The sequence below is a fragment of the Periplaneta americana genome, chromosome 3 (assembly GCF_040183065.1).
Source record: "Periplaneta americana isolate PAMFEO1 chromosome 3, P.americana_PAMFEO1_priV1, whole genome shotgun sequence".
Taxonomy (NCBI): Eukaryota; Metazoa; Arthropoda; class Insecta; order Blattodea; family Blattidae; genus Periplaneta; species Periplaneta americana.
Window position 1 is genome coordinate 117,246,300 of NC_091119.1, and position 27,955 is coordinate 117,274,254.

General features: G+C 35.8%; 1 protein-coding gene across 3 annotated transcripts in view; it reads left to right on the forward strand.

Moving 5' to 3' along the window:
- LOC138696416 (CD109 antigen-like) overlaps positions 1 to 27,955 on the forward strand; it is a 225,562-nt gene that overhangs the window by 70,734 nt on the left and 126,873 nt on the right. For all 3 annotated transcript variants that reach the window (XM_069821379.1, XM_069821380.1, XM_069821378.1), the window contains exon 2: positions 11,243 to 11,332. In XM_069821379.1, the coding sequence (XP_069677480.1) occupies positions 11,271 to 11,332 (62 nt within the window). In that variant the 5' untranslated portion in view covers positions 11,243 to 11,270. The remainder of the gene's footprint in view (positions 1 to 11,242; positions 11,333 to 27,955) is intronic.

Consider the following 27,955-nt stretch of genomic DNA (forward strand, 5'->3'; position numbering starts at 1 on the left):
CTATCACCGTTTGTGTTAGGGATGATACGCCCGTAGTTTCATCTGCTATGACTGATACATAGTCTGCTTTTCCTATTTCTTCCTTCACCTTCTCATGGTACACCTCCAACATGCACTGTAACAGGTCATTTTGTATGACTTTTGAAGTGCCCTTAAACACAGTTGCTTCTTTCATGTGCTCTTTAAGTGCGGAATCCAACTCAGCTGTAAAGTCTATTACTTACTTACTTACTTACAAATGGCTTTTAAGGAACCCGAAGGTTCATTGCCGCCCACACATAAGCCCGCCAGCGGTCCCTATCCTGTGCAAGATTAATCCAGTCTCTATCATCACACCCCACCTCCCTCAAATCCATTTTAATATTATCCTCCCATCTACGTCTCGGCCTCCCTAAAGGTCTTTTTCCCTCCGGTCGCCCAACTAACACTCTATATGCATTTCTGGATTCGCCCATACGTGCTACATGCCCTGCCCATCTCAAACGTCTGGATTTTAAGTTCCTAATTATGTCAGGTGAAGAATACAATGCGTGCAGTTCTGTGTTGTGTAACTTTCTCCATTCTCCTGTAACTTCATCCCGCTTAGCCCCAAATATTTTCCTAAGCACCTTATTCTCAAACACCCTTAACTTATGTTCCTCTCTCAGAGTGAGAGTCCAAGTTTCACAACCATACAGAAGAACCGGTAATATAACTGTTTTATAAATTCTAACTTTCAGATTTTTGGACAGCAGACTGGATGATAAGAGCTTCTCAAGCGAATAATAACACGCATTTCCCATATTTATTCTGCATTTAATTTCCTCCCGAGTGTCATTTATATTTGTTACTGTTGCTCCAAGGTATTTGAATTTTTCCACCTCTTCGAAGGATAAATCTCCAATTTTTATATTTCCATTTCGTACAATATTCTGGTCACGAGACATAATCATATACTTCGTCTTTTCGGGATTTACTTCCAACCGATCGCTTTACTTATTAATCCGCGAAAAATTCCCGGATTTGCGGAACTGTCCCTTTCGTCGTGGCCACGTAGAGCTAACTCAAATGCACCACAAAACTTTATACAGTTTATTATAGCACATACCTATTTCTACTAATTTGCATATTTTTCTGCTCAGTATTTCTTCTGAACGCAGTGTCCAATTGTTGTGCAATGTTACTTCTACCGAGCATTTTTAAGTCCAATTCTGCATTCAAGTGACATCTGGAATTTTCATGCTTAGAAGGTTTTTGTTTTAAGTGACTAATATTTCCGAAACCAACTTTCGTCCACGTACCGCTTACATCCTGGCCTCGCGCAAAAAGTAAACATGGGAAGCAATAGAGAAAATTAGTTTCGTCACAACCACATATCCACTCATAAGTCGAGTAGACATTACAATTGAATTTTCTTTTAACTTCTTTTCCTTTGCACTTCGTTGTTTGAATTAGTTTAATATCTGGAACAGGCCTACCTCTCTCCTTTATTCTAAGCTTTCCTTCAATCGTGAGATTAAAGAAATTCACTACTTTCAGGTCTCGAACGCGGTTCATTTTTGCAATATCTATACACAGTGACAATAAAGCAAGACTGAAGATTCACACTTATATCACAGCATGGTGCTGGCTCCTGGCTGCAAAGTGCGAACTCTTTGAAATTGAAACGATTGAGAAACCGGAGTCGATCTACAGTATCGCAAACTTCTGTCTGCAGAGAGTTTCTAAACTTTTTTTTAACAGTCCGGTATTTAAATGAAAAGTTTATGTTTAATCATCTACTACGTGACATCGAGTTGCTAAATTACAAACATACATTATTTAAACCATCAACATAAGGATTACAGCAATTTTATAAAGATGAAATATCATGATGTTCGCCAAGAAAGAAAGTTGTTCATTTGGCCATACCGTATGTTTGAAAAGGAGAGACGAGAGAGCGCGAGAGAGCAACTGGGCCGAGTCGGCTGCGTACGCGCATTCGCATTCCTCTTGGCGATCTCCTCTCCACGTATAAAGAAACACAATCCTCCCTTCTCACTCCTCGCCGCACCTTCCCCTCATTCTGTAGCAAAACCAGGAGTTGTCTCTTGACGCCTGTTACACCAGCGCGATGCGGCAGAGGAAGAGTAAACGGCGGCAGATTTAAATTCGTTTAAAATTGTTTCTTGGTTCACATGCTCGAAATTTGACAGATAAATGAACACTCAAGCAACGTATTTTTAAAACTAAGTTTCTTAGGGTGTGCACTTGCGATCGTGCGAATACCCAGCCGCCGCCACTGGGTAAGAGAGAAATCAGCATTAAAACTAAACTGCAGCTTTACAACTTCATTCTTGTCCCCATCATGTTGTACGGCACAGAAAGCTTACCACTCCAGGATAAACATCTCAGCAAATTCCAAGCTATAGATATGAAATATCTGAGAAGAATAATGGGAAAAACTAGAAGAGACAGGATACGCAATGAGAGAATATGAGAAGAGGAAAAATAAAAAAAGTCAATTTGTGAGGTGGTAGAAGAGCGTCAGTTGAACTGGTTTGGACATGTGAATAGAATGAGTGAGGACAGGAAAGCGAAGCAAGTGACGGAAATGTGGGTGGAGGGTAAAGTAGGAAGAGGACTGCCGAGAAACACATGGGAGGATAGAATAGAAAAAGTTGGAATTAATCGTGGGAAAGCTAAGTTGGAGATTACGAGAATGAGCCAAGATCGAGAGGAGTGAATGAAATGGACAAAGCGCTTAGCGACATAAGAGGCTGAAGAAGAAGAAGAAGAAAATGATGATGATAATAATAATACATTTTATGGTCAAATTTAGATATTGCTTCAAGGGCTCAAGGGATTGCGAAATCTGAATTTCGAATAATTCTGAGCTGACTTTTTTAGCCCTTGACCTAGAAGAGTGACAATATCACTTCTGATCTCCAACAGAAACCTACTGAAAAAAATTTTAAAGAACTTACTGGGATGTCTGGTAAAATTTCGTAAGCTCATAGCTTGGAAAATATTCAGTTCAACCCTTTACCAATAACTGCTGCTTCCACATCCAAAATCACATCTTCTGATACTGTAAGATACAAATCTTTTTCGGGCAAAAGACTACAAGCGATTTTTAGGGACATTTTCTAAACGATGTCAAATGTCATCCAAATTTTCCTCGTTCAGAACAGCATTTCGTCTTCTCAGCTTCTTATCTGTAACATTTTCTGTCTCACGGAATATTCATAAGCCTATGCATCGTTTTACGACTTCGAACGTTATCACTAGACTTCGGATTTTTAGGACAATAAAATGTGATTTTAGGTGCATAAAATATGATTTAAAATTTAGGAAATAGGCGCTCAAAATCGAAAAATAGGCTTTGGCGCAAAGACAATTTTTTTTAAATTAAGTTGGAAATTTTCTGAAAAAAAAAAATCAGTTATTAAATTGTTAAATATATTTAAGTGCTTATAATAATATGAAACTATGTAATATTTATCTAAATTTACCACATTAAATTAAATAATAAGACCGCCGCCGCCGCTACTACTACTACTACTACTACTACTACTACTACTACTACTACTACTACTACTACTACTACTACTACTACTACTACTACTACTACTACTACTACTACAGTTTTTAGGTATAATCCAAAGTCTAGTTATCACCTGGAATCTTTCCTGAAATTCACTACAATAGTCGAATTTGTTAACACATAATTTATTACCTGTAAATACTTCCTATGCAATGCCATATTTGTTTACCATTTCATATTAAAATTTAATAACGATCACACCAGTACAACTGTGTCAACCTTCCACAAAAGGCTCAACACATTTCACGTGAGCTGATCTTAGGAGCAAGTGATGCTGCAAGCTCTTTTCATTAGCGAATCCTACGCCACGTCTGTGGCTCAAGCTCTGGCGCGCTGGTCTTCCATCCCTTCGATCTCCTAGAGCAGGCCTGCGGAACCCGTAAGTAGGGGAAATATGACGTCGGCCTCACTCCACTTCTATTGGGGATGATCGACTTCTGTGTAGAGTTGTTGACATTCTTTGAGTGTGGAAGGTCCATCAGTGGCGGCACTGTAATTTTCAAAAAGGATTGTAATAAAGTCATTGTACTTATAATGCGTTATGTTGTTTCAAGGTTTACGACTATGCTAGATTTTCTGTCGGTAGTTTCTTTGAGATTTCTTTGCACGTAGCCTGGTTTAGATTTTCCAAAACTTTCCTCCTGTCATCACCTACGGAACATAAATTTGTAGCATATAGTAATGAACCTTGAAAGTTGACGCTATTACCATACCGGTAGAAAAGGTGGGTGGGATAGAAGGGGTACGAAGGCAGTCGCTCTGAGGAGCTACAGTTCTGCAGGTCTGTCCTAGAGCAGTGGTCGTCAGCACTCGCTGAAATGGATATCGGGTAAGGAATATGTCGGAACATGTACCGTGATGCAGAAGGGAGAGGGGAAAAAGCAGTCGTAAGCTGACGCGGGCAATCAGTGGAGAACAGTCAGTAGCTGTAGACAAGGACGTATTTTCCGCACTATTAAACATTATCATGTCGTAGCTCCTATGATAATCAATCATGCTGTAAATTTTAGGATTCACAGACAAATGTCTAAGGCAGGGCTAGCATCTCTTACCCGCTGAAAACGCAGCGCACCATAGTGCACTGCGTAGCTGCTAGCGGGTATGCTCTCTATCTCTCCCTGCTGTACGACGGTGTATATGGGACGGCACCGCCTACCCGTTGCACATTTCAGCGAGTGCTGACGACCACTGGTCTAAGGGAAGCATAGAAAAAAATTTGAAATCAAAATCTTTTTTGGAAAGTGAGAAAAAAACTAACTTCGAAGTGACCTGTTCAAAATAGACATTGACACCCTAAAAAGTTGGTAAGCGGAAAACTTTTTTATTTTTTCACTTTAGATGGAGTGTCAAAGCGAGAGAAATGTTTAGAAGGAATGAAACTTGCTTTTAAAAGTGGTTGCTATTCAAAATCTTTACTAGTTTCCGTGTTACGGCGAATTAATGAGTATTTTCGTCTGGCGGACTTTCGTAAGCAGAATGACTAAACTTTCGTCTGTTAGAAATGCGGATTCTCATAGAAATTGCGGTGATTTCAAATTTATTTTCGAAATGTTTCCATTGCTTAAAGTTTTCGAGTTAATCGCGAGTTTTTAAATGTAATAAAATAGTTCTATTACATAAATAACATTTATACTGATTAAACACTAGTATGACATACTCTGAAATTCAGAAAAATAAAAAGAATACCGTAGTAGTCTTTATATTAATTATTATTATTATTATTATTATTATTATTATTATTATTATTATTATTATTATGTGGACTGAAGCTTCTTGTTTCATTTGCCTGCCCTAGCACAAGAGCCATTTCACTTCAAACCTATCAAGATTTCATATCGATATTTTCGATTTTTTTGGGCACTTTTAACTCTAAAATAAGTTTGATCCATGTATATATATTTTCTAGTAATCTAATTTCGGCAGATACTAAATTATGAAATTTTCGAAAAACCGTTTGTACCATTTCCTCAGATCTATCTATCTCCGGTTCTGATCATTCATATTATTTAGTCTTGGGCTCAGATGAAAGGTAATAATCGCAGTGAAATAATGAGATTATATATATAATGAGATTATCAGGATTTTGTGGCTTGTCCACTTCTTTCGCTGGACCTCTCAGTAATTTCAGAGACCTATATTTTAGGTTATTGACATTATAAACGAACATGCTGAGTATTTATTAATTACATAAAATATGCTTATTTGCATGCATACGGGATTGTGTACATCATTAAACTATTAATGCTGACGTAATTTCTGGCACTAACGAAACCCCGTCACTGGAATACTGCATACCCGCCAGCCACGGATGCACTAGCGTGCTCGCGGATAAGAGACGCTAGCCCGACAGTGCAGTGTGCTGATGACGCAGTCCTAGAGCCAAGACCATTGGTACTCACTAGAAATAATTGCAGGAGAGCCAAAAGTGAGAAATAGTAATTTGCCAAGAGCCGCAATCCATGTCACAGTTTTGAAACTTATTGATTTTTAATTATTACATTATTTGGCCTATTATTATTATTATTATTATTATTATTATTATCTTTATTATTTCACTATAAAGTAACAGAACTAACACTTCCATATTACTGATATTTTGAAGTTGAAGGGCGAACTCTGCTACCCTTCTGCAAAATCATATCAACACGAGCAGATTGGTTTATTGTTTTATTAATTCACCTGTAAACTGTTTTGAATTTGGTAATTTAGAAAATAAAGTGTCACAGACAGCTAGAAGGCATTCCTTAAATGGCTGAATTTCTGCTGCGTGGTACGATGCTTCTGTTGTCAATTCATTTTTATGCACAGTGGAACACATTACTTTCTGTTCTGATATTACGGACACTTCTAACATTTTCAGTTTTTCTAGCCTTCATTGAGAATGTTTTGGATACTTGCTATCAAAATTTGAATGCACGCTATTGTAATATATATTAAGATAAAAACGTTTATAACCCATTATTGTATCAAGACATAATAAGCACACCAGACATGACACTACCTTTTTTTTAAGAAAACAATTAATATGTGACGTTGTTGAACACCTTCACTGGCAGTCATGATGCAGAGTAACCAAAGTTTTCTCCAGTTGCACATTATGACAGAAATTAAAAAAATAATTCTCAGAAAAAGAATAGCAATAGTAGGCCTAATATGTTCAAGAGCCGCAATAATTAATGTCTTTGAGAGCCGCATGCAGACCACGGGCCGCGTAATGAGTACCACTGCTCTAGACCCTAGATCGTTGCGAACAAAGCAGAGGTTGCAGAGAGGTTTTCTCAGGGTACTCCCGTTTTCATCTACCTATCATTCCGTCAACACTGTTCACCTTCCCCTCATTTCTTCTTTCATTTGTAATAGTTAAAAATAGACTGGGGTTAAGTCTTGTGGGTAGTACGGGTTTTCGATGCTGATTTGGGAAGAGCTTAGGGCTTCGGAATCTGGAGCTTATCAGGTGCTTGTTCGAGAATGTTAGAACTAAGAGAGGATGGCCCACATATCAGCATCGGATGCACAAATGCCACTCAGACCACCTGTAGGACTTGGACAATCATTGCATATACAGGGCGCACATTGAGCAAGTCTATGTGTAAGGATCCGTCCGCTGTGCGGTCGTCGAAAAACCAAGCCAAGGGGCTACTCAAGTATAACTAGAATACGGTTTCTACAGGGCAATTACAAATGATTCATCAGATTTTAAGTCAAATATTTGCGACGACTATGGATGCAATATGTTTGTGCTAACAAAGACTTTATACTAACAAGAGGACATCTTGCAATATTTCGCACGATATAATAGGTAGACATCTTGCATGTGGCGCTCCTAGTGGCTCGACGTTTCAAATCAGGCGGGAATGCGCGTGTGGGACGAACTTCAATATCACATCGATGTGTCTCGTGTAAAGAGAGGAAGTCATATCGAACACTTGTGAAGGTGTGTCCGAAACTTGGACAGTTTCTATTTATTATGATGTATCATATATTATTCTAAGCGTTATATTTTTCCTTATGCAGCCGCTTAAAACCTGAGGAATTATTTGTAATTGCCCTTTGTATGAACCCCTACATGTAAATAAAACACGTGCCATTTTTCTAGCAGTAACGTTGCAAGAAGACAAATTCATATTTTGACATCCATATTGTGTAAATATCTTAAACTCAATTTTCCTACAGGATAGTTCATTTGAGTTATTCGACGAATTTTACACAAATTCACATAAAACAGTTATTCCACCATTGTAACCATTACTAATATTTATTTCTATATTCACTAGAATCGGTATTTAAAAGTGACAAATAAAAGTGATATTAAAATAGCCTATAATATTAGGTACCGGCACTTTATATTCGATTAGTTCCTAACTATATTGATTGGTTTCTAGCCAAAATAATCAGCAGAATTGTCAAATCAATCGTTAAGGCATAGCGGGAATTTAGAATTGGTGACAATTAATGCTTTAAGAAAGAGGAATCCGTACTTATCTCTGTAACCCAATGAAAATCAAAACTGATTCTATTGTTAATAAGTAATATTTCTGAAGAAATACCAGGCGCGTACAGAAAAAAAAAGTTTCCCCTGGGGCCGTTTTCAGAAAGATAACACAATTTCATGGAAATGTTTATTGAAACAGATACAGCATTTATTGAGCTATTTTTCAATATATTCCCCACTAGAATTGAGACACTTGTCATACAGTAGGACCAACAGAGAGAAAGAGACTGCTGTCACACATTGGTTCCGATCCCAGACGGCAGACTTCTATGACAAAGGGATGCAAAAGTACAATACCTTTCCATCCTGTGAGAACTACCCTTCCAATTTGTCAGTTTATTTTGTGCAGGAATAGTACAAGAAATTACAAAGAAAACAGTATCATTTGGTTTGATGTAAATCTGTAGGCCTATTATTTGTTGCTGATTTTAAATAAAGGCCATTTAATATCTTCCTAAGAATAATTGGGATATATAGTCAATAGATAAAATAACTTGTAGCCTACTGAATATGAAACAAAAAAAATCCATTAAAATCGCTTTATATAAAGACAGAGACAAAGATAGGAAGGCAAAGGACATGCTGGGAGGGAGACACTTTTTTTCGGCATTATGGATTTTGAAATCTGTGTTTCTGTTAAAATCTCGAAATCACAGTACTTTATACTTGTATATATTTATGTAAAATTGAGTGAAAGAATGAGTTTGCTAGTTACATGTATTGTGGACACTGGGGATCATCAGTGCGGTTTTAGGCGTAATAGATCGACTATTGATCAAATTTTTTGTATTCGACAGATAATGGAGAAAAAATGGGAGTATAAGGGTACAGTACATCAGTTATTCATAGATTTCAAAACGGCATATGACTCGTTTAAGAGGGAAGTATTATATGATATTCTTATTGAATTTGGTATTCCCAAGAAACTAGTTCGATTAATTAAAATGTGTCTCAGTGAAACATACAGCAGAGTCCGTATAGGTCAGTTTCTATCTGATGCTTTTCCAATTCACTGCGGGCTAAAGCAGGGAGATGCACTATCACCTTTACTTTTTAACTTCGATTTAGAATATGCCATTAGGAAAGTTCAGGATAACAGAGAGAGTTTGGAATTGAACGGGTTACATCAGCTTCTTGTCTATGCGCATGACATGAATATGTTAGGAGAAAATCCACAAACGATTAGGGAAAACACGGAAATTTTACTTGAAGCACGTAAAGCGATCGGTTTGGAAGTAAATCCCGAAAAGACAAAGTATATGATTATGTCTCGTGACCAGAATATTGTACGAAATGGAAATATAAAAATTGGAATTCGAAGAGGTGGAAAAATTCAAATATCTTGGAGCAACAGTAACAAATATAAATGACACTCGGGAGGAAATTAAACGCAGAATAAATATGGGAAATGCATGTTATTATTCGGTTGAGAAGTATTTATCATCTAGTCTGCTGTCAAAAAAATCTGGAAGTTAGAATTTATAAAACAGTTATATTACCGGTTGTTCTGTATGGTTGTGAAACTTGGACTCTCACTTTGAGAGAGGAACATAGGTTAAGGGTGTTTGAGAATAAGGTGCTTAGGAAAATATTTGGGGCTAAGCGGGATGAAGTTACAGGAGAATGGAGAAAGTTACACAACGCAGAACTGCACGCATTGTATTCTTCACCTGACATAATTAGGAACATTAAATCCAGACGTTTGAGATGGGCAGGGCATGTAGCACGTATGGGCGAATCCAGAAATGCATATAGAGTGTTAGTTGGGAGACCGGAGGGAAAAAGACCTTTGGGGAGGCCGACTCGTAGATGGGAGGATAACATTAAAATGGATTTGAGGGAGGTGGGATATGGTGATAGAGAGTGGATTAATCTTGCACAGGATAGGGACAGATGGCGGGCTTATGTGAGGGCGGCAATGAACCTTCGGGTCCTTAAATGCCATTTGTAAGTAAGTAAGTGGACGTAGTATTTTAGTCACTACAATCTAACTAGTTTCACTTTACTAACTAGCGAGCAGTAAAATAGTGTAGACATAATCAAAAACTCTTATAATAGGGTGAACGTCGGTAATATTGTGATAGTTCTTTTTGAGAATTTATTATTATATTTTTACTGAGCGAGAAAAGGGCCAGTTTTGTGCAGAAACTTGTTCACGAACATTCTCTTAATACGTTGACTCAAATACCGATCTTCCTCTCGCTCATTATAATTGTAATAAATTCTCAAAAATAACTATCACATTTACTTATTTATTTCTTCCTGTAACCACTGCAGGTTGCCATTGACAAAGAGTACCATAATACAATAAATAGAGTAAATGCCTTGAGGCTTAGTGATACATTGTTGTTAGAGTGAAAAATAAGAATTTGAATTAGATTGAAACACTTGATAATAAACGAAGTAACGTCAAGGAGATGCGAATTAAAGCATGGTCCATATGTATGATATCTGAAAATAGCTATTGATCCTTTGAGTGTTGCAATTGTTAGATCTCTTATAATACAGTATCTTTATGCAGGCCAAAATATTTACAGAAGTCGACTAGGAACCGGGGTATGGTCCCACGGGCTCCTATCATTAGTCCTGTAATGACGATGGATTCCAGATGGTATTTGTCCTTATAAAAACTGATGGAGGGTTTATATATATTCTTTTTTCCTCGTGTACTCCTTCTGGCTGGTGTTCATGCGATTCGAATTTCACAGTAGGGTCTATGATGTAACCTTCAAGAGAGGGAGGTTTAAATGCAATTATGTCGATTCTTCGATTACTGCCCTCACTGGATATGCCGTGAGCTTCTTCATATACTGAATAACCTTTGTTCCTTATTATATCACAATATTACCAACCTTTACCCTATATGTAACAAGTTCAAATCATTGTAATATCTTCTTATTATTAATTTCATAATCCATAATTTGATAATCAACGAGTTCCGCTTTCTTGTACATCTTTAATATTAATTCTTAAATCTCACAAAAGTGAGAACGGAAAGGGTCAATAGGTCCAATTATTAAAGGCAGTTTAATGATGACTGTGATGATGATGATTATTATTATTATTATTATTATTATTATTATAGTAATAGTAGTAGTAGTAGTAGTAGTAGTAGTAACAATAATAATAATAATAATAATAATAATAATAATAATAATAATAATGCAATATTAAATTTATTTCAGGTATTCTACTTCCTGCAGCAGAATTGCCATGACGATTCTGCGGATTGCTCTGCTGGGATTATTTCTGACACAGGAAGCAATTTCAACAGGGTAAGTTTTACGCTATTTGGAAGGCTACGACAGCGATGTCATCCCCGTTCTATTACGTGCCGTTCTTTAATTTCATTTCAGCAAGAGCACGCGTTTAAACCTTCCCTCCCCTGCTACCCCTTTCTTATCTACAGTCTTACGCTAGACGTGATAGGGGAGTACAAATTTAATACAGTGTATTACTCGACCTCATGGTAAAGAGTAAAGAGCATTGAAGTCATCACAATATCCTCAATTATTTCAGTTTTTACTTTCTATTTTAAATAATAAAATAAGAGTTTGTTTCAGAAATGCTGTAATATAAATGTTCGGCAATACGCATGGGTGCAAATAGTTTTTTTTTTTTTCTTTCATGAAACTTGGAAAATCTGGGCTAAGGAGTTAACTGATAGACAAACATTTATGTTCAGTTTTAAGGATTGCAACTGCTAATCAGTGCTGTAGTTGGGCCGGTACGGGCCAGTACGCCGTACTGTCTAAAATAAGAACACGCTGTTACCGCACCGGCAAAAAATATAGACTCGAAAACATATTAATTATGTTGAACTAGTTTTTAATAGACTTCGGAAATGAAGGGCATTAGATGTTAGGAAAAGATTTATTTTTATTTTGATGTCTGGCATAAAAGATATTGAGCTACACAGCAGAACAAAGATAGTTGAAATAAACTCTGATCAGTTTTACAGAAAATCTTAAGCAAAGGCTTATCAATCCCACACAAACATCCTACTTACATTCAGAATCTAAGATTAGTGATACAAAATGGAAGTCAGAAAAAAGAGATTGTTGTAATATTTGATTGTTGTAAATACAAACACGTACAGGCCTAACCTGTAGTGATATAAGCATCTCAAATTTGTGTGAACATTTCCATCTTGAAGACAAGCGAAAGTACATTCAGGCAACAGGAAATATACTGACAGCAACGTGAAACCACCAAAGATTCAGAGTTTGTTACATATTATAGATTCTATTCAAATTTAAACTTCAGAATCCGAAGGAGCATTAGAGTAATGAATGATATATGCACTTAGAAAAGAAATTACCTTTTAGTAAAAAAAAATTGTAGGCTTTTGTTTCTACAAAGTGTTGGGCCATCATTGTCAGAGTTTAAGTCCTTACCTTATCCTTATGTACAATAGCGTCTGTGATCTGTAAAGACTGGTTCACAATAAACCGGGAACGGAAACGATAAAGAGAATGAGAACGGAAATAATGTTAAAATAAATGTATCGGTATTTAAATGTGAGCATCCTCAATAATCGATTATGAATGCTTACATTTAAATACATTTATTTTAACAATATTTCCGTTCTCGTTCTTGTTGTCGTTTCCGTTCTAGGTTTATTGTGAACCAGCCTTTAGGAGATCTACAGAGGAGACTGCATATTGAAGAAGTAACCTTGAAAAATAAGTGCAGTACGAGTCCGTATGGAGTCTAGTCTGATCAAGATGATTTCAGTAGTACCCCTATTTTTTTTTTTCCAACTACAGCACTGCTGCTAAAGCAATATTACCTGATATAGAGAAAGTTATGGCATCTAAATCTAAACGTCGAACGTCTACAGCAGGTCCTTCAAGTGAGAAAAATGAACTCGTGTAATTTAAGATGATGTATTTCGACATTATACACATTGCAGTTTCAATAAATGAGCAATGAAATAAAAGTTTAGAAAATAATTATCTTTTTGTTTTTCAGTTTGTATGTGTATTTAAGTACCTGTATTTGTTTCTTTCTTCCAACACATCATGGCACAATATAATTCAAGGATTGTACATGCCTACTTGTTTTCCCATAGAAAAATATTATATTAATTCTGTGTTGTTTGGGTAAAGAGAGATTAATCATAAAAATGATTTTGAAGACAAATGAAAATTGAACTTCGGACCTTATTGCAAATAATTTTCTACACAAATAAAACACATCAACTACTAGTATTCTTTGATTTTTGCACACTCACTTATATAATGTAACTTGTGTGTTCATCTGGGGAACAAAATTCCACCTGCATAAAAAAATGACTTATCCCCTTTTACCCGAACACCAAAGAATTAACGTGAAGTATTGCCAATTTATAAATAAACAGTATAAAATCATAATTATATATCACAAATACTTCAATTTTCAAATAATGTTTATGCATTATTCTTCCGCCTTTTGTAGAAGTTGTTACATAAATTCATTACAATTTATTTACTGCTGATTATTATTGTGTATGACGTATCTCAGGCACTTATAACATCAATTGTCTCATTTTTATAGGCTAATTGTTATTTTCCCTACAACTACAATCTCTTACTAACACTTTCTACGTCTCTGCCTGATAGCTGAGTGAGTAGTCATACAGTTATATGCAGTCATTTACAGCGGAGCACGCGGCATTCCAATACGTTCAAAATCATAAGTTGCCGTCATGGATGAATATATATATATCCATGTTGCCGTGCTGATTTCGTGACACCACTGGGCTACGACCTCGGTTTATCTTTAGTTCTGTTATCGCTTACAATTGTTTAGGTTCATTATAAAAAATAAATTTCCATAAATTGTAATGTCTATTTTTTATTAAATACGACTAAAATTAATGTAAAATTTGGATATTAAATATTCGTTAGAAAATAAATATAGCCTGGCAATATAATTGTCTTTATTATATACCTTTCAGAGAATTATACGCATTTTTAGCAGACAATTCGCCATTATTATGAAAAATCGTTGCATTTCAAAGGAGATGGATATGCTAAGAGCAATTATATTTTGACATAATATACCGGCACAATAAATTTGAGAAAATGTCGACTTGCACATTTTTTTTTTAATTACGAAAAAAAGAATAAGTATGTGTCCATAGGCGTCTACTTCAGGGTGCAAGGCACTTTCTGCCCTGACAACTTACAGAGACAGGGGCTTCGCCCCCCTAATAAAATTATTAGGGAGACCTGCCCTCCCCCAGGTAATTCGAAGAGAGATTCCTCGTATTTAAAAAAATAATTTATTTATTTGATAAAAAAAAAGACTAGGCCAGAAGCTAAAAATATTTATTTCAAATCCATAGAGATGGTCAGCTATCGCAGTGAACATGTTTGTGACGTTTCTTTTCTCCTGCATTTGAGAGAATTGAAACACATGCTGCAACGGTATCGCCACTTCTTTGTCTATGATTCACATTTTTTCAGTTCAGTTCAGTTCGAATTTTTCAACTGCCGCGATCGAACAGAAATGGTCGTAAGTATTACCAAGCAGAAATAATAACACAGAATTAACCGTTGAAATAAACAGTGTATTCGACTGTATTTTTTCCTAATATCAGGTAACAAATTATTATTGTTCAACATTTTTTAACAAAAAATTAGATTTGTTTCGAAACTTAAAGTAACCGTTATCAACATGCAGCTTCAGTGATTGGTTCTTGTGATGATCATCATCGTGAGTGTGGGCTTGTTAAGAGAAGCTATGATGAAGTTTATATTTTATATACTTCTAAGTTCTAAGTAGAGACTTGATTTTCTGTATACATACCACTACGCTTCATGAAATTGATACTAAAACTTTGTGTTGTACTAGTAGACTATATTGTAAATCTCTTCTGTATATATTTCATCTAGACTATGACTATAAATTAAGATTTTATAATAGTATTAAGTTTTTTGACTTGTTCCATATTCTAGCTGTGAAGCAATGTATGAATACCATAGAATGTTAATAAATACAATACAATACTATTGATATTAATAATGATGTGTTTAAGTTTCATGTTTAAAGGTTCAGTAGTTTAAAAGCTAATTAAATTTCAAAACAAATGATAATAATTATTTGTATATTTCACATTTTTTCATCTCCCCCAAATTTGAGCATCATGTCTGAAATTGTTTTACAATGTCTTTGATATCTTTAGAAAGCTTATATGTTCTCACACTTTGTAGTTTTAACTTTTAAAAAGAGGGGGAAAATTAAACTTATTCATATTTAAATTCATAAAATTTACAGGATGCAAGGACAAGTTTTATTTTTCATTTCAAAATTATTTTTAAAAAATTCCGACATAACTTCGTTAAATATAATTTAAACAACATGCAGGAAAAATTTCAGCTTCCGAGCATAAAATTTGTGGTGGAATCCTTAGCAATGTGAATTCAGAGGACTGCAAGGAGAAATAAGGTACAGAAAAAGGAGTTGAAAGTTTGCATGCATTTTAAACTTAATGAACGCAGCCTTTTTAAAGATGGCGTAATTAATGACAAAACCGCTGTAGGGTTCAAAAACTTCGTCAAAGTGTAAAGTAGACATAGTAGCTTCATTTTGCACAACGAAAATGAAATATGTGATTTTTTTTATCTCCTTCCTTAAGCGATTAGCGATTGCGATGTAACTATTATTGATAATGGATAAATTCTTAATAAATAAAACTACAATGAACGGAAACAGAATGATAAATTGGTTATAGTAGTAGCAGTAAAACTAATAGCCCATGTTCATCATTGCTGCAAAGATTAACGAGGGGTGAGAAATGCAGTGAATGGAAAAAGGTAGTGTACTGTATATGGACCATAATTTTCAACTATCTTGGGTTAAACAATTTTCATAGGTACTGTACAAAAAATTAGACCATGTTATTTTCTGAAAAATACGTAAGAATATTTTGGAGAAACAGCAATTAAAGTTCTCTCAAACTTTAATTGGTTTATTTTACGACGCTTTATCAACTGCTTTATCTAGAATCTGAGCAAAATGAAGGTGATAATGCCAGCGAAATGAGTCCAGGGTCCAGCGCCGAAAGTTACCCATTTACTCTTAATGGGTTGAGGGAAAACCCTGGAAAAAGCTCAATCAGGTAATTTGTTCAAACCAGGATTTGAACCGGGCCACTCATTTCATGGTGAGGCATGCTAACCGTTGCTCCACAGCGCTGGGCTTTCAGACTTTTATGCAGAATCTTGTCCCTCCCACCTCCAATATTTCAAAGAATCGGCGCCTATGCATGTGTCACACTCAAAATCCTATACTTAACAAACAATAGACTGTTATGTAATGTATTCAAGAAATCGACTTTGTTTTTGGTCTTCAATAAATTGGAAAATATTTGTTGTAGCCAGTGTTCACATAACGATGTTAACTGGTAAGTTTACAAACTAGTGTTTCTCATTATTTCATACTCCTTTAATCCTTTAATTCTAGGCAGCAGCTCACATCATTCATGGAATATTGCCATTACATATAAATTTACGAGTACTATAGCTGAATATATAAGGATGCTTGCTCAGAAACCTTGAAAGCAAATAAATTTGATTACATTTCTAAATGTTGGAGGTCGTTGTACTCAGTATGGGAGTACAGCATTCATTGTACACGTGCTTTACAAAAAAGAAAGTAAATGGTGATACTTTCTCGTTATGCGACTGGACCTGTTTCTATACCTTTACAAGTGAATGTAGATTACTTGTCAGTTTGTCACTCGGTCCGAATACTTCATCTGACAATACTGAATTATTTTCCATTTAATGAAATGTCCATGTAGTTGGTTGTCAACATAAGCATAACTCTGCTTAGTAGTTAATTCCAGCTCAGGATTCCCGACATTTTTTTATCGTGTGGATACTAGAATGATTTTAAATCGTCGATATTTTTTAAAACTGTGACATTCCTTACCACATTGAATTTCCTTTATGTATTCCAGATTTGATTGAAATTGCAAAATTATATTGCATTTTTTAAAATATCTATGTTTCTTTTTGTATATTTAATTAATTATTCAATATTCAGATTGTTCTTGAATGCAATGCAATCTGTGTCTGTTACCGTTTCTTGTTGAACAGTGTCTTATATTTGCGTTCAGTAAAATTCTGAAAAGAAATTCTGAAAAAAAAAAAATATATATATATATATATCGGTAAAATTTATTTCATTGCATTTCTCTGTTCTCAAATTCCCTAAAGAGTTATTTTTGTGATTCCGTCGCATTTCTTAAATTGTATTATAATTTGAAACGGGAAACGCATTATTATAGCACTAATTCATTTAATGATGCACTTAAAATGCAGAAATTATTCGCTGTCAATAAAATGATGACGATAAGGATAATAGTCATAGAACAATGTTGTAGAGCCACCGGCGAAGCTGAGGGCTTAAGGAGCTATCTCCAAGCATACATTCTTATGGGGGCAGATAGAAAGTTTTTTTTTTTCACCATGTTAATAATGTCAAAACAAGTGCTTATACAAATGTTGCATACTCGAGCGCAATTACGATGGTCGTAAAAAATAAGTTTCCCTGGGGCCATTTACAGAAAGAAAACAAATTTCATGGAAAGATTTATTAGAACAGATACAGCAATTATTGAGCTATTTTTCAACATATTCCACACCGGAATTGAGACATACGGTGGGATCAACTTTTGTATTCTTGTGTCATAAAAGTCTACCGCCTGGGATCGGAACCAATGTGTGACAGCCGTCTGCACCTCTCTGTCGATTATCATGATACAAATGACATTACTTACATATTTTACTTAAATTATCTATTATCTACAATATTAATGGGAATAAAACAATTTACTGTCCGCACAAGTAATAAGATGAGACTTTCATTCTCTGTATTTCACATAAAAGGCACTTATAGTAATCTCAATACTTCTGATTTCAGTTACAAAGTAATTAATTTTATATGAATACCTGTGATAAAGCTCTTCGCATATTGTAAGAACTTGTAATATTACTTTGCTATTTATAAAAATCATTATTTAAATTTGATAGGAATATTGGAAAGTATTATTAATTTATAATGAGGTTCTAATTTATTACATAGGTCTACTAGTCAATCGATTAACACACTCTGAAGCAATCGATTCTGCAGATAAAAGTATTTCGTAGATATACATTCAAAAAGTATGAATAGTCCTAAAGTCACTGTGTACGACAGGAAGTCCATTATTTCAAAGAGCGACGCGAAATGATCGCCATCTCTTGAATGGCTTGAATTAAACTACTTTCGGTAAGATACGAAATTTCAAGATTTATAGAGAAAAGTAATTTTTTTTTAAGGAAACTGTATTTTTTGCACTATTTCAGTCACGGAGAGTTATTTTAATTTTACAAAGTAATTCATGTAGATATAATAATTACTTTGTAGTTTAATTATTAAACCTTAACATCTCCATAGAGGTTCCATCATCGAGCGAATATAGCTATATTAATTATCTGAAGAGTAACTCAACCAAATGTTTGAAGTAGCCATATATAACGAGCCCAACGACCTAAAGAGTTGCCTACTACCTTGTTGGGCCCAAAGTTCAACCACAAGAAGATCGCATCACACTTAGGGTGTCTCGATATTATTTCCTTAATAGTAAAGTATATATAAAATATACTTAAAATTATTATTTTCTACGCGTTGTAATTTAAAAAAAATTCTTGTATAAATCCTAACTTGCTAACGCCTACTCTGTTGCACATTAAGATGTTAGGTGCTAAACAGTCTTCCGTTTTTAAGAAAGAGCGAAGATCATAAATGTGTCTGTGTGTCTAATGCCTACCCACTTCACTTGCGTAATTCGGGTTCCACAAATTGCGGATAGATTGCAGAACTGTGACTCATTTTTCAAGTTGCACACCACTTCGGCGGGCCACGTTATGCATGATGTGTAGGCCTATTTGTGAACAGTTATGTAGTGTAATAGGGTGAGTGTATATGTGTAAGTGTTCGTGTAAGTGTAGTGTAGGGAATGCGTGAGGATGATGATGGTGAGGAAAGGAGAAAGGAAAACCCGGTGCCTGCACGTAGCCTACTCCTGTCGAATAGCACCAAGGGGGCCGCCAGGCTTAACGTCCCCATCCGACGGACGAATCATTATCAATAGCGACTTATGCCTTCTCTTCATATGGATTGCGGAGAGAGTTTGGATTTAATCCAGGCATATTGGTGCACAATTTGGTGATTAGAAGTTGTGTACCACCATCATTCCTAGTCCCGAGGTAGACATTTTACATGAAAATTTCTAACCCCGCCGGGAATCAAACCCGAGCCGGCTAGTCTGGAGGTAGACGCGCTACCACAGAGCTAACTCGGCGGACTAGACCATAAAATAAATGTAAATGGATGAACTTCCTCGTTGAGTATTGATTTTAAAATAAGTGCGGACAATGATTTTAATATAATTACACGAAATAATAATAATAATAATAATAATAATAATAATAAATAAGATATTCTATAATATCGATGTAATTATATATCGCATCGATAGGGTCGTCTTTCTGTCTCTGCATACTATCACTTTTGAGAGACGTACTTCCTCGTGTCTTTTGAAAACTTTATACTTGAATGTGTTAGTGTTGATATTCAAGCATAATAGGATGTGCGACTATAATAATTATTGTTGGATTGTCCTTCCTTATGGCGTCAAGGGCGTAGGAAGATGATGTGATAATTATGACTATTGTAGTTAACTCCGGCAAAGTCATGGCCATCTCCTAAAGATTCTGAACTAATGGCTGTTACGTGAACGTGCACACGGAATTCCTGGCCTTGCCTTGTAGCATCTCAAGTTTCAATTATGAGAGCTAGGTACAGTCGCATAGCCTATTATGCTTGAATATCATCACTAACATGTTCAAGTACAATAAGATTTTCACCAGGATAAAAATAAGAATGTTTCATGTATAGTTCTTTTCCAGCTTGTCATTGATTATCTAACCAGAACTTCGTTCCGTATTCAACGATGGCATTTAGGGAAATTCCCTAGTGATGTTATGTAATTCCAGGATCTGAAGAATAGACTATTCTGTCTTTTTTGTATCTGAAGGCTGCACAGTAAATTGCTAAATTGCTGTTTTTGTACAATCTAATAATAAATAATGGAAGTAAAATTGAAATAATTTATGTACTGCAATCACAAATTACACATCGTAGTATGAATTCTTTCTTCAAATTAATGCATTCACCAATCGATGAGCTGTACCACCGATCTAATTATCTTTCATGTCGAAGATTCGGGTTATAATAAGGTAATTCGAAATGACTATAAGATGGTAAATTTTCTCCGTGTATTTCCGTTTAACCTAGTCATCATTCCACAATTCTTCCATCCACTAACGTTTATAAAAGGAAACAGATGGGATAATTGGCACTGACATGGCTCTAGTCATCAACGGCACGTATAGAAATTATCTATCCATGGGAGGTACCGCTACTCATGGAAATGGTAACAAAATAGATCAACAAGTACATAAAATGGCAGTGAGAAATAATTATGTAGAAATTATTCAACATTAAGCGAATCTGTGAAACGGTAATACCGGTATTCAACATTAAGCGAATCTATGAGACAGTGATATCGGTGCGACAGTTATTTTGTGCGAGATCGTGCGTATTTGCTTGGTTTCCGCACAAAACCAACCCGCGGTAAGTCTAAAATTCCACATTCAGTATTCCCAACCGAACACACATAACAATTTCCCTCTTCTTACCGCTTAAGTGACATATTCATTTTACTGCTTTAAGCTTTTAACATATTATTTTTAGAGACGTTCAATATAGTAATAATTATAAATTGGAAACTTACCACTACAATTTCACCTAAATTGCACTGTTAATGATTGTTTTTAAATATTTGCAAAAATTAAGTAAACTCTACAACTCCACTAAAGTTACTGCATTTCTTGATGCATGTAACATTAAGGAAGCCGTTTGTTTTAAGTTCGCATTTATAGACTGGGGGGGGGGGGAAGACAGACGTATATCACGGCCAGCTGGAGTATAGTAAACACAGAAAACATTTTAAAGCAACAATGTTGAAGATAGATATTTTTGTTTTCCAAAATTGCCGTCATTGAACAGAAACCAAGATGGAGATTTCATTGCAACTAATTAGAAATTCCTCTTTCAGGTATGTAATAAACGATCTTCTCACAAAATAATGTACGATACACGAGCGGTATGTTTTCTTTCAATTCTCGGAAATTAAAAAAGCTCAACTACGTTTCGCTTTTTCAAACTTTTCCTCGAACATGAAAACTTCAACATACCGCTCTTGTAACGCATATTACTATTCTCGAACACGTTCTCATTTTCCCTGCGAGTCAACGGTGTGCTTCCGGATGCAGGCCAGTTAGATGAAATCTTGTTCGCGTCATAGTACGCTGCTGAGAAAATTGAGCCATTAATCTGCAGCAGTTCCTGATAGAGAAGTAGAGAATTGCTTTCAAGCTAATTCCAGAGTTTTTACTAGTTCGGTTGTTGGTAAGTGCAAACCAAATACTGTAGCAGACTTTCCTTATGGAATAATATCCTTAATTCCACTCGAAACCAATTATTCAAATGCAACAGAAAAATATAAAAGAAATAATATCGTCATTTTCATCCCTCCATATTCCTGATCTGTTTTAGGAGCTACTGGCTACAATCTCATTCTTTCGATACATTAAAGCAGAGGTGGAAAAGAGCCACTCGCGGCGAGCACTTGCACTCCTTGGCTCTCTTGACATTCGCTATCTACAGTACACTGCTAATCAGAGCGAACATCAACAAACAGAGGTGGATCGCCTGCAACGTGAGTCCATGTAGGAGTCCTGTGTTTAATTCTGAGTCGGAAGAGAAATATTTTTGTGTGCTCACGTTCCTAAAGACTGCTCTCGGACTTCGGTTCGTTCCATTTTCGCTTGGGCTAGTCACTCCAACTGTAAAGTGAATGTTACGTACTCTTACGGCGAATCGTCGGATCCATCTCGCCAAAATATCATTGTTATCACCAATTCCACCGACACACAGTAGGATCAAATTGACCAAAACCTGGCGGAAAAAAAATCTCTCAATAATGTTTGTTCTGTCATTAATAAACAATCTACATTTGTGTCAACGCATTACTCATACATTACGATTATTTTCTCGAGTCATCATCAGCCACGTGGCAGTCTTAGGCTTCGGCCCCAGTGCAAGCGGCTGGCGGCGCGGCGCGTTGAGTGGCGGCGTGGATGAATCACAAGCGCGTGTTAGCAAATGCAGCTGGCCATAGTGTGAGCGGAGCGGCATTTTGGAGGGGAAGTTGGTTCAAGGACAACGCTACACGCCGCTGGCAGCTCGCTCTTGTTTGAGATTTTAGCGGCGCCACTCACAATTGCAAGTATGAATTGTCAAGAAATGAGAAAGAAGTTATCATTTAAGAAGTGAAAACCCGAATATTCCTGTGTAATGACAGGAAGAAGAACTTCAAAAACATCTCCATGACGAGGAATATGTAGAAAGACATTTTACTGAACGCGAATAATATTTTTATAATATGTCGTGTGATGATGATGATGATGATGATTATTATTATTATTATTATTATTATTATTATTATTATTATTATTAATCATACTTCGTAGAATATTGTCGGGATAAACACTCAGTGCTGCGTACAATATTAAACATATTCCAACTCCGAAATAAAGGTACAATTATATTATTTAAATATTTCTGTTGTTACGATTAACGATCGTTAAAGCAAAGAAATACCGGTAGGATTAAAACTATTAGGTCAAAAGTAATTATTTACAATCTCATACGAGGAATTGGCACTTCTGTTATAAAAACACAATCTATTAAGTACAAATTATAATGTTATATTAACATCTGCGACTGATTGAAATAATCAGTGAAGTTATCCTTATTTGTCTATCAAATTCACTGCAACTATTATTCCTACGATCTGAGTTCTAATGATTTAATTATCAGTTCTCTAATTTGTAAAGGCGTTTCATGATAATGCAGATCATTCTTTGTCGCAATCTTTCCTCAAATGGAAGATTATAATATGTGCTGGCTCTTTTCACATTTGTGTCCATATTTCTATCGTGAATCGCCACTTAGCACGCAATATTCAGAAAGCACATTCCACGTATTATTTTTCGAACACTAGATAAACGTTGATTAAAATTTTCCCTTCTAGGCGTTAGTTCTCTCACTAGATATTGTCTCATAAGATAAAGTTTTAGAGGATAGGCTTCATCTCCAATAAGTACAAATGATACCTTTACAATTGAGTTCGATAGTTCAGGCACATTGAACCTGTTGGTCTCCAACAAATTGAAAAGTGTAAAGTTGTGAAAATGCCTCCATCACTGTGTTTTCCTCTTCCCACCAAATCAATGGTTAAAATGTTTAGTCTGCGCCAGCAATACTCTGTAGCAATACTACGTAAATTAAAATATCTGGAACTGAATTTATCAGGACCCTTTACCTGACCATGCTTTTCGTCGTTTGTTACGAAGCAATTAGGGAACCACAACGTTCGTAGTAATCACTGACTACTTCGTTTAATTTTTCTTTATTTGGTTATGGTATAAAATCTTTAATCGATTCATTTTAGATTACCTCACACGTTTGTCTTGCCATTACAATTGCTGTAAATTTTCCTACCCTGAAGGAAAATGCCAGTAATTGTAATGATGTCCCTGTGGTTATAAACCTAAAAGAAAGAGTAATGTTAGAAATTTACATTAAATTTTCCTTAATATTAGAATATGTTAATATTTTAGTCACTAATTCATTAAATATTCACTATTGCATTCCATTTCAGAAGACGTGGCAAAAATAAGTGGTAGAATTTAAAAGATAAATTTGAGAAGGAATTCCAGAAGCTCCCAAAGATACGAAGCGGTTCCGAAGCTCTTGAATCGCTACATCGTTATGGACGTTTTTCGACCTGACGATGTTTATGAAGGACGTCGTCCTTTCTGATAGGACTGCAGGAAATCTTTCCTTCCAGGAGATCCCATCGACTCCAAACAGTCTTGATTTGGTAGAAAGTAAAGACAATTATCAGCGATGATAACGTATCATTTCAGACGAATATGTCTTCGAATGCCTCATCACCAAAGCCAAGGGCTCGAATATAAATCTAAATTATTTAAATATATATCACTTATATAAAAAAATATTTATGTTAAATCAATTTATCAATAATTGGTTATTTAAAATAGGACCTTATATATATATATATATATATATATATATATATATATATATATATATATATATATATATATATATACACAATAATATAAAAAAATAATTGATGCTGAAACTAGAATAGTTCGATATCCTGTTAATAAAGCAACGGCAAGAGAGCATATTTTCAGTGGTACGGAGCACAATTTTTAATGTCTCTTTTGCCGCATATGAAAAGTAATAATTATAAGTGCAGTGGAAAAATTAAAATTGCACAGCACACAATTGTAAAAAGTTTTAAATGCAATAAACTAAAATGAAACAAATGAAAAATATTGAAAACTGCTCATTTCTAATGTTAAATTTTCATGTGTGTTTTTTTTTTTTTTTTTGCCACGTAAGATGCAGCCCATGCAATTATTCGTAATGAATGAGACTTAATTCCATCAATACAAAAATTTAAGGATTCGTAGGACTATTTTTATTTAATTTAATTTATATGCAGTATAGCCTACCTGCATCATTGTTCGAAGAATGCATTAAATCTCCGAAATTTGATGGCTTGCTTCTGTAGTCGCTCCTTATTTTTATTTAGAAAATAGTCGAAAGTTGTAATAGGCATGCGAGTATACTTCAAATATCTATCTGGAAATGTCCCTAATTCTCCATACAAACAATGAAATTCTCAGAGTTTCACATCTCTTATTAAATGGATGAACATAAAATTCTATTCCATTCCTATTTTAAGTTGTTCTTTCTAGATAAGAATTGCCTACAAGCAAACACTGTCATGATCTCATCTCCACGCCGCGTCGCGTCGCTCACCAACTCTGCGCTATATGGCCACACCAACGCTCTTTCCTCCCCACTCCTCAATTTTTCGAGAGCGGTACCGCGCCGCTCGACGCTTCCACTGTGGCCGCAGCCTTAGGCTTCGGCCAGAGTGGAAGCGGCTGGCGTCGCGGCGCGTTGAGTGGCGGCGTGGATGAATCACAAACGCATGTTAGCAAATGCAGCTGGCCATAGTGTGAGCGGAGCGGCATTTTGGAGGGGAAGTTGGTTCAAGGACAACGCTACACGCCGCTGGCCGCTCGCTCTTGTTTGAGATTTTAGCGGCGCCACTCACAATTGCAAGTATGAATTGTCAAGAAATGAGAAAGAAGTTATCATTTAAGAAGTGAAAACCCGGATTTTCCTGTGGAATAATTGGGAGAAGAACTTCAAAAACCTCTTCATGACGAGGAATATGTAGAAAGACATTTTACTGAACGCGAATAATATTTTTATAATATGCCGTGTGATGATGATGATGATGATGATGATTACTATTATTATTATTATTATTATTATTATTAACCATACTTCATAGAATATTGTTGGGATAAACACTCAGTGCTGCGTACAATATTATTTCAACTATCTTTGTTCTGCTGTGTAGCTCAATATCTTTTATGCCAGACATCAAAATAAAAATAAATCTTTTCCTAACATCTAATGCCCTTCATTTCCGAAGTCTATTAAAAACTAGTTCAACATAATTAATATGTTTTCGAGTCTATATTTTTTGCCGGTGCGGTAACAGCGTGTTCTTATTTTAGACGGTACGGCGTACTGATTGAAATAATCAGTGAAGTTATCCTTATTTGTCTATCAAATTCACTGCAACTATTATTCCTGTGATCTGAGTTCTAATGAGTTTGCACACCATCAGTTCTCTAATTTGTAAAGTCGTTTCATGATAATGCAGATCATTCTTCGTCGCAATCTTTTCTCAAATGGAAGATTATAATATGTGCTGGCTCTTTTCACATTTGTGTCCATATTTCTATCGTGAATCGCCACTTAGCACGCAATATTCAGAAAGCACATTCCACGTATTATTTTTCGAACACTAGATAAACGTTGATTAAAATTTTCCCTTCTAGGCGTTAGTTCTCTCACTAGATATTGCCTCATAAGATAAAGTTTTAGAGGATAGGCTTCATCTCCAATAAGTACAAATGATACCTTTACAATTGAGTTCGATAGTTCAGGCACATTGAACCTGTTGGTCTCCAACAAATTGAAAAGTGTAAAGTTGTGAAAATGCCTCCACCACGTACGCAGATGTTAATATAACATTATAATTTGTCTTAATAGATTGTGTTTTTTCATAACAGAAGTGCCTATTTCTTGTATGAGATTGTAAATAATAATAATTTTAATCCTACCGGTATTTCTTTGCTTTAACGATCGTTAATCGTAACAACAGAAATATTCAGAAAGGGTTAATTTAGCGTTCGACGGATTGTTTCGTACGTGTTACTTGTTCGTAAATATTAATTCTTTACATTTCGGGACACTTAATGGGAAAAGTATGTCTTCAAAAAGCTGCATCCAGATTTTAGTATCAAAGTTGGAAAGAACAAGACATCGGAATTATAAGAAAGTGCATATTTATTCTGCTTTTATGATAGGGAAATTGTAACCGTAATATATTCAATATTTCTCTTTTTTCGTATCTAAAGTTTTATATTGCACATTTCGCATATTTACGCCGTTAGTCTGTGTACCATCACCATAGCAATGAACCAACAAGATTATAATGTGTAATATACAGAGTGGAAGTGAAATAATCTTGCAGCTTCAAAGAGATGATAGGGCACACGCAAGTAAATAAAAAACCTATATGACCAAGACACAAGTAATGTCAAACGGGCCGGAGTCACCCATAATAATTGATGGTGCAGAACTACAATACGTGTCTGAATACGTATACCTAAGACAGCTAGTCTCCTTCCACCAGAAGACAGAGAAGGAAATAAAACGAAGGATTTCTCTCGCGTGGAAGGCATTCTGGACACTCAAGTTCATCGTACTGGAGAGAACACTCAGCAAGAAACTCAGAATGGAAATATTGGAGACCTGCGTAACTCCTGTACTGTTATATGGGTGTCAGACATGGTCTCTCACTGCCAAACTTCGTAACAGTCTCCAAATATGCCAAAGGAAGATGCTGAGAAGGGTAATAGGCTTATCACTGAGGGACAGCGTTCCAAACGAAGTGCTACAAAAGATGTCAGCAATTAAAGATCCAGCACTGCAAGCCACCAACACCAAATGGAAGTGGGGAGGCCATGTTGCACGACTTAGAGACGAAAGATGGACGCAGACAGTCACACTATGGGATCCCCGCGTTGACAACAGATCACGCGGAAGACCAAGAAGAAGATGGGCCGACCTCTTCATTGAACGTGTAGGAAACCATTGGTCAAGCAGAGCAAGACATAGGGAAGACTGAAAAACCTAAGAAGACAAGTGAACAGCGACTAAAACCAGTGCGACAGAAACAAGCGAACAATATCAAACAGTGCAAAATGTGAACCAAGTGAACAATTCCAAGGTTGTAAACATCTCTTACGCGGAGTAGCTCACCGCGTGAGACAAATAGAGCTCTGCCTCTATAGGAGGAGGCCTTTGCCCTTAACGGGACACTTTTAGGCTAATCATTTCATCATTTCAATTAGATAATGAAGTTTGAAATTTGATCAGTCCGGCAATATCATCGCTAATACACTCTATTCGTGATACAGATATAAGAGGTCAACGAACTCGGTGAGTCTCCGTACGTAAGCTGCATTCTGCCGAGACGTTGGCACTCGCTAGCTTCGTGTAATGGCTTGAATTTAAAAATTTTAAAATTAAATTTACACGCAAACCGT